This window comes from Brugia malayi (genome assembly GCF_000002995.4).
Source record: "Brugia malayi strain FR3 genome assembly, contig: Bm_v4_Chr4_scaffold_001, whole genome shotgun sequence".
In the NCBI taxonomy this organism is placed as follows: Eukaryota; Metazoa; Nematoda; class Chromadorea; order Rhabditida; family Onchocercidae; genus Brugia; species Brugia malayi.
The window spans coordinates 10,253,470-10,261,565 of record NW_025062478.1 but is presented as its reverse complement, the minus strand read 5'-3'; the positions used below and the strand labels follow the sequence as shown (position 1 = coordinate 10,261,565).

The following is an 8,096-nucleotide window of genomic DNA, read 5'->3' as shown; positions in this document are numbered from 1 at the left end:
AGTCAATTATGAGACACCCAATTTTTGATCTTAGTTTATTGCTAATTTTTAACTTTAATAAAAACTAGGATGTCATTTTAAAATTTCTAGCAAGTTATTTAAAAAGGAAAATCTTTTGTTAAAACAACTTTCTGGCTCATTTTCCATTTTACCTGAAAGGCACACTGGTTCTAAGTTTTTTTTTTTTTTTTTTTTTTGTTTGAAAATAACATTTTGATACAGATTAAATTCACAATACCTTTTTTCGCTATTCAAATTTCGTTCGAATCATTCTATCCTGAAATATTAGCAAAACTTGAACGTACTTTGTTGGTTTAACCAAACTTGTGAGATCATATCAATTGCTTACTAATCTATTTCACATTAAGTTTTCAATCATTTACTCACCAGTAAACGTTGATCATTCAGTTACAATTTACTCATTTGTTTATTCGCTAATCCTTTGAAATAAACTGTATGCTTCGAATGCCAGTAGTATTTACTCTTTATCTCTCTAATACTGCTAATTAATTGGACATATTTGCTACAAGTGAATTGTATTTTAAATTGGTATGAGCTTTACATATACGCATTTAATAACATGTATAATGGAGAATTAGAATTGTGGTAAAACTCAAACACTCTGATGAATCGTAATTTAAATTGACTGACAGTGTGAGATTAATGATTTAAGATTATCTAAAGTAGTTTCCTAATGGATTTTCGTATGGTTTTGTTTTGGGCGAAATGTTTGTTTAACTTTTAAAGTTTTCTCGGTTATTGAATATTTCTGAGAAATAGGGTTAGTGGTTGATTTACTTATCAATAAACTTTTCAATGCTGAGTCATTCTTTTATACTTTGTCGTATGATTCATGCAGTCATTTATTGTTTTCTTTATCTTTTTCCATAATTTTAACGAAACATACTTGTTTTCACGTTATTTATTCGTTAAAGTAAATGAGTCATTAGTTGTAAAGAAAGTCTAGAAATAAGAAATATTATTTTTCAGGTAGTGCATTAGCAGGTCATATTCGACCACGGAAAATGTTTTCGTGGATTGGTGGTGATTCGTCTAAAAAGAAGCAACAAGAGGTTAGCTTTGTATATTTAAATATTTTTCCTCAAATTCGTTGCCATTTTCTGTAATCCCTATTTATGATAAGAGAAATTTTAGAATGGAGGAAAATATTATTTCTTTCAGTTTTGTTAATATAGGTTGATTATTAAAAGATTATTTTTATTAATAACTTGTAATCACTCTCAGTAGTAATTCATATTGGTGGTAATATTGTTCGAGTAATGTTATGAATTTTTTTTTCTAATCCTTCCCATTCCTTAAATTGATTTTTTAAAATTTCTTATGGAAAGGAATTCAATTGTATTTTTTATCAGTATGTTCAATTTTCGGTGAATGAAAATAATATATTAAAAATGGGCTTGCCCTTATTTCTTATTTCTCACTTCGACTCATTATGGTATACATTTCATAGAAATGAAACTTTTCTATTTCTGCTCAATGCATTAAGGCATTCATCGTTAGTTTTTTTTTTTTTTTTTCAGCTACGTCTTCTGCTCTGCTCTATTTTATTTGATTGATAGGTGCACTGTTTCATTTTCTTTCTGTTGATTTTTCTTTTTTCATACACACAGTTTTATTGCTTTTTTCTTAAAGGAAATTGTACTTAGAACAGTTTCCGGTGGAACATCACAATGTAACGAAATTGCTTACATACTATACCCACTAATTTCTATGATTTGATTAAAATTTATGCATTATAAAGTGGCGAGATGAAAGCAAAAAGTAGCATATATTGAAAAATAAAAAACTCCTTGCAGATGTGTGTCAGATGAATTTCTTATTAGTAATATTCGCAAATTAATGCACAGCTGCAACATTCTAATTTTCTGAAACGAGAGAAAAAAAAAAAAAAAAAAAACGAATTGATCGTCGTCCACCTGTACTTATTTTAAATGGTAAGAAGGATGAGGAGGAGGGGAAACAGCGTATGAAAGAGCAAAATGAACAAATTGAGTGCTGTATTACTACTACCATTTTTGGATTATAGAATTCAACCCACTTTTTCCTCTTCTCAGCAAATATCGTCGAAAGTATTTATTTGTGAGTCAGTGATACAGTTTATGCTACCAAATGCCAGCTTTTAATACATCTACTACTAATACTGATGATACTACACGACCTAAATTTAACAAACATCTCAAACAGGTCCTCGAAACTGTTAGCGATGGATTGCGGAAGATTTACAAGCAAAAATTGTTACCACTGGAAGAATATTATAGATTCCATGATTTTCATTCACCAGCTCTTGGTAAGTATATTTATTTTTATCTCTTGGTTTTGCTGTTATTTTGACTATACTACTTTACTGTGGTCGTATATTTACTTGAGCAATCAATATTAAAGACATTTACGAAATATAAACAAAGGGAAAAGTAAAAAAAAAAGTGGTAGAAATCAATATCATTTATATATCTTTTTTGCTTTTAGTTCAATAGTGTAGCTTTTGTTACTGATAGCTAGTTATTTCACATTTCTTATTAGAGAGTGGAATTGACTGAATGATTATGTCATTTCGTTACATTTATCATCTAGTGTTTATTTTCTTAGTTTTAAATTCAGGATGGTTGTGTTAGTAATAATTGTATGATAAAACTAATTATTCTCAGATTTCATTATTTCTTTATTTCAGATGATCCTGACTTTGATGCTAAGCCAATGATACTTCTAGTAGGGCAGTACTCAACAGGAAAAACAACATTTATCCGATACTTATTGGAGGAAGATTTCCCGGGAATCAGGATAGGGCCTGAACCAACAACTGATCGATTCATTGCTGTTATGTGGGGTGAAGATGTTGGTTCGATACCTGGCAATGCGCTTGTTGTTGATTCTAAGAAACAGTTTAGGGCATTGAGCAGGTATATTTGATTTTAATCAATACTGTTCTTTTTCCAAATCTGAGCATAATTTATGTGGTTTTTTTTTTTTTTTTTTTTTTTTTTTATTGCTAACTATTTAACTCAGTATTTACCTTTAGTGGGTCATCACATCGTTTTATTTTGTAGTGCGAAACACGGATTAGCACATCGAACCAGATTACACATTGTTAGAAAATGTTCCTTTGAGGAATTTTCATATAGAATCATTCGTATATTGTAAACATCAACTGACAATTGCTGAAGTTTTATAGGAAGTTATAAATCCTACTTTTTCAGATTCGGGAATGCATTCCTAAATCGATTTCAGTGTTCCACCCTGAATAATGAAGTGCTGAAAAGTGTCACTATTGTGGATACACCTGGAATACTGAGTGGAGAAAAACAGAGGTATGTTATTGATAATTTCTCTTGTATTATTTTTGCGTAAAATCATATTGAATGATTCAGAAGCTTCTGTTCTAGTTGTATGTGCAAATGTGTGATGCCGTTGCGTTTTTAATATTTTAGGATAAATTTATTTAATGACATATACACAAAAAATATAGGATAAGGAAAACTGTTTGCTTATTGGAATCATAATGAAAAAATAAGAGATAAACAATCAATATATTTACATTAGTTTATGGTCTGATGTAGCTAAGCATACGTTTTTTTTAAAAAATTCTTATCACTAGCTGTTTAAATGTTTTTGTCGATTCAACTTTGACTGATCAGCACATAGAAATTTTCTTTGGGTATTTTTGAGGAACATATAAATTTTCCTTTTCATATTTCGATGAGATAACCAAGTGAGATTTCATGAAAATAAAGTTTATTATTATAGAAGTAATAAATCCCAAAATTTAACTAATAGTTTTAAAAATTTCTCAGAAAGCTCATAGTAATGCAATTTTCGTACATTTTAAACTTTTCTTTACAGACTTCCTTTAAAAACTCTGTAAAACTGATATTTTTCGTAAACCCAGTTGTAATCCAAACCAGAATAAAATTAGAATTTTTGCTGTAGAATTGATCGAGGATATGATTTCACGGGCGTTCTGGAATGGTTCGCGGAGCGTGTAGATCGGATTATCCTGTTATTCGATGCTCATAAATTAGACATTTCAGATGAATTCAAACGTTGCATCGAAGCGCTCTCAGGTATTCCCATCTCAGTATTTCATCATTATTTATTCTCTTTAGACCTTATATTATTTTTTTCTGATTACGCATATTTGGGATCTATGAATAAGAATGTTGATTATCAGATGATAGAGTAGGAATAGGATGTGTTTCTAAATTGTGGATTATTTTAGGAAATGAAGACAAGATTAGGATTGTTTTGAACAAGTCTGACATGGTTGATCATCAGCAATTAATGCGTGTTTATGGAGCACTTATGTGGTCTTTGGGAAAGGTCTAGTTTCACTCAATTTTCAATACGTTTTAAGAATGGATCTTACCAATTGAAGTTTTTTCCTGACTTATATCTGTATGACATGCTTTTGGTGTTCGCGAAAGTTATTTCAACGAACTTTATTTTATTTACAGGTATTTAAAACTCCAGAGGTATCACGAGTATATATTGGTACATTCTGGGATCATCCTTTGCATTTTGACATAAATCGAAGGCTTTTCCAAGATGAGCAACATGATTTGTTCGCTGATTTGCAAGCATTACCAAGGAATGCAGCATTAAGGAAACTCAATGATCTTATCAAACGGGCTAGGCTTGCTAAGGTTTAGTTTTTTTTTTTTTTTTTTTTTTTTTTGAGTTTTGAGTTTTGCACTAATTCTTATCGTGAGAGGTGGTATTTGTTGTCAAACGTAAAGATTTTTTTGTATTTTTTTTTTTTTAGACAAGCAATTTGTTTTAGGTGCATGCATTCATCATAGCAGAATTACGCAAACAGATGCCTTCAATGATTGGTAAGGAGAAAAAAAAGAAAGAGCTTATTCAAAATCTTGATAAAATATTCGAACAGTTGCAGGTATATTCGTTCACTGAATGTCTAATAATATTATGCTCGTTCTGATCTGTGCACTGCTAATAATTTCTTTTTCTCCTTTTTCTGTTTAATCATTTTATGTATCAATTTCCAGTTTTTAAATTTAATTTCGATTTCATACATGTTAAGCCAAAATTTCTTTTCTTATGGTTATACTTTGACACTATAAGTCTTTTTTAAAGATAAAATGATGTGGTTTCTTTCCTTGTTTTAGCGTGAACATAATATTTCGGCTGGCGACTTTCCGGATATTAACAAAATGCGTGAACATTTACCGGATTATGATTTCACCAAATTCAATCCAATTAAGCCAAAATTATTGGATGTTGTTGATGGAATGCTTGCTTCTGATATTGGTATGCAATTTGGTACATTAAAAAAAAAATACTTTTTTGAGCAATTTTCATTGCTACCAATTGATAAATTATTTCTCAAAACTACTGAACCTTATTTAACTCTTCAGTACATCATGTCTATTCAGATAAGCACCCAAACAACGAGTTGAAAATTATTCCGCACATTCTTCATTAAGTCATTAAGTCCATTAAGTAAAACGATTCTTTTGGATTCTATTCTTTTATAAGCGTTTTATGATTGTAAAAAATTTCCAGCTCGATTGATGGCTCAAATTCCAAAAGAAGAGAATACTCCAATTACAAACGGTTTGCTTCAACCTCATCAGGCAGAGGTTGATTTTGTTTTGCTTTAATTTTTTTTTTTTTTTAATAACAGTCCATATTAAGTTATAAGGTGTTATAAGTTGTTGATATGTGCATGTTGATCATTTCTTTATTTAGGTTCATGGTGGCGCTTTTGATCAAGCTGTTGAATCAGAAACTCCCTTTGGTTTTGGTAAAGGCGAAGGTTTTGATAAGGGTGCTAATGAATCGGGTTGGGTAGTAGCTCGAGAAAGATACAAGGCAGATGAAATGTTTGATAGTTTGGATCCTATAGATGGCAAAATAACAGGTGAATTTTTATTTTTCCATTTTTTGTTTTGTTTTGTTTTTTTTTTTTTTTTTTTTTTTTTTTTTTTTTGATCTGAGAAGCAATTAATACTCAAAACATGCAAAAAACTAAACAGTCGTTAATTACTACATGTATGTCGTGAAATACTAATTGCTTCGTGCAACAATTTCATTATTCTATTTCAATGGTAGGATTTATCAATGGATAGGAAAAATATATTATGTTAAGGTCGAGCAGCAAAGGAACATATGGTCAAATCGAAATTGCCAAATGCTGTTTTGGGTAAAATATGGAAGCTGTCGGATGTTGACAAAGATGGAATGTTGGATAGTGATGAATTTGCTCTTGCTAACTATTTAATCAATTTGAAACTTGAAGGTTAGCATTTTAAGATTTGATTATGGCTAAAATTACGTTTTATTTTTGAGGAGAGCACATGTTGGTAATGCTGTCTTTATGATTGGTGAAAATTTGAAATGATAATATTGATAAATAACTTATGAATAACAGTCGAGAAATTGATGTGAAGAGAGCAAACAGAAATAACAAGACTATTTCAAGTAATTCACGTATTAATTTTTAGGGCATGAATTACCACTCGAACTGCCGAAACATTTGATTCCACCATCGAAGCGTGATGAAGATCCCATCTATCCTACATTAGATTCCTGAACGAATTTATGGTAGTAGTGAACTGGGAAATTTTGAACCAAATTTTTTGGTCTCGTGCAACCATTCACTTTAAACAGTGCTGTATACAATTGCTGAAAGTAAGAAATGTGTAATATATTTTGATTAACCTCACCAGAATCCATAGATTCTTCTGGATGACTGAATTTAGGATTCGTCTTCTGTTTCGAATAATTTGAATGTCTAATTTCGGAACCATTATACAATTGAGACTTTTAAGCTGTTTACATTCAAAACATATTTGCAAAACTACAGTACGTTCTCTTTAACATGAAATTAGGAATTATCTATTTGAACTCTTGGTGGACTGTATGAAATTCATAGGAACATTCAAAATGAAGGATAGATATTAATTTAATTGGACGAGGTGAGCGTGACTTCTTTTTTCTTCATCATTTATGAATTTGTGGGATATATTGTTTGGGTATTATTGCCTTCTTTTTTTTTTCGTCTTGAAATATCAGTTTTTAATTTCTGTTTGTTTGTAGAAAATTCATTTTATTACTTTTATAACAGCATATTATTGTATTTTCTGATTGATTTTACTGAATGGAACAAAAGTAAGAGTGTGAATCAGCTCCAGAGGGAAAAAAAATGTTTTTGATTTTTACGGGTCAGGCAGGATATGAGCATGAAATAGTGTACATTTTAAGCTTTTGAAAAGGATGAAATTTCTTTGGAGGAAACAAATTTTAATAATAATAGAGCCAAAATTTACTTTCCCAGAAAAGCATATTTATTTTATACTTAATTTCTAGACTAGTAATAACTGGATTCCCAAATAAAATCTTTTTTTTTTTTTTGTTTGAGGTGAATATTTTAGGCTAGCATTGTATAAGTTCACCTTGTTATGTATCATTTTCTCTTTAGTAGAACTATTCCCTATCTTATTAATTCTTCCCAAATACATTATTTATTATCAACAATGAATTTTCATTGATAGCACAATGTATCTTTTGAATATTAATGAATTCGAGTTAGGTAGATGGATAAAAAGATTGCTTGATTAACTAACTTATTAGCTGAATTCTTAATGATAAGAAATTTGTATAATTCATATGTTTTTTTTTTTTGGAAACTTTGCAGAATTTACCGTTTTCTAGTCCACTATATTTGTTTCCTTCTGTTCGTTCAAACAGCATTTTAATTTAACTTTTTTGATTAATAACTTTCCTTTTTTTTTTTTTCCTATCAAATTTTCATATACAATCAGTGAAATAATTTATGTGTAATAAGCAAAATATGTGATATATAAACAAATTGATTCGTTATTGCATTTGATTCCATACATCAACAACACAATGAATTACATCGAAATTCAGTGATTATTTTAATCTAGAAATAAATGAGAACAAAAATAAGTGTGTAGCAATATTTCACGTAAGTAAAATAACTGAAACTGACGTATACTTTAACAGATACACATGAAAGTTTATGTAGTATTTAAGTTATAAATAATTCTCATACTTTTTTTTTTTTCCTTTCCTACTTTTATCAATTTTTTGTAAAA

The 8,096-nt window shown here is 29.6% G+C and overlaps 1 protein-coding gene across 1 annotated transcript; it reads left to right on the top strand.

The window, feature by feature from the left end:
- Window positions 1-1,025: 1,025 nt before the first annotated feature.
- Bma-rme-1 (EH-domain containing protein 3, putative) lies at window positions 1,026-6,568 on the top strand (the record flags this gene model as incomplete). The annotated part of the gene is made up of 13 exons (XM_043082332.1): window positions 1,026-1,073; window positions 2,206-2,308; window positions 2,690-2,918; window positions 3,216-3,326; window positions 3,946-4,079; window positions 4,235-4,335; window positions 4,470-4,658; window positions 4,796-4,909; window positions 5,142-5,283; window positions 5,539-5,615; window positions 5,725-5,896; window positions 6,125-6,274; window positions 6,480-6,568. 13 exons carry the CDS (start codon window positions 1,026-1,028, stop codon window positions 6,566-6,568), a joined length of 1,659 nt encoding a protein of 552 aa, XP_042938266.1.
- Between the last annotated feature and the right edge of the window lie 1,528 nt (window positions 6,569-8,096).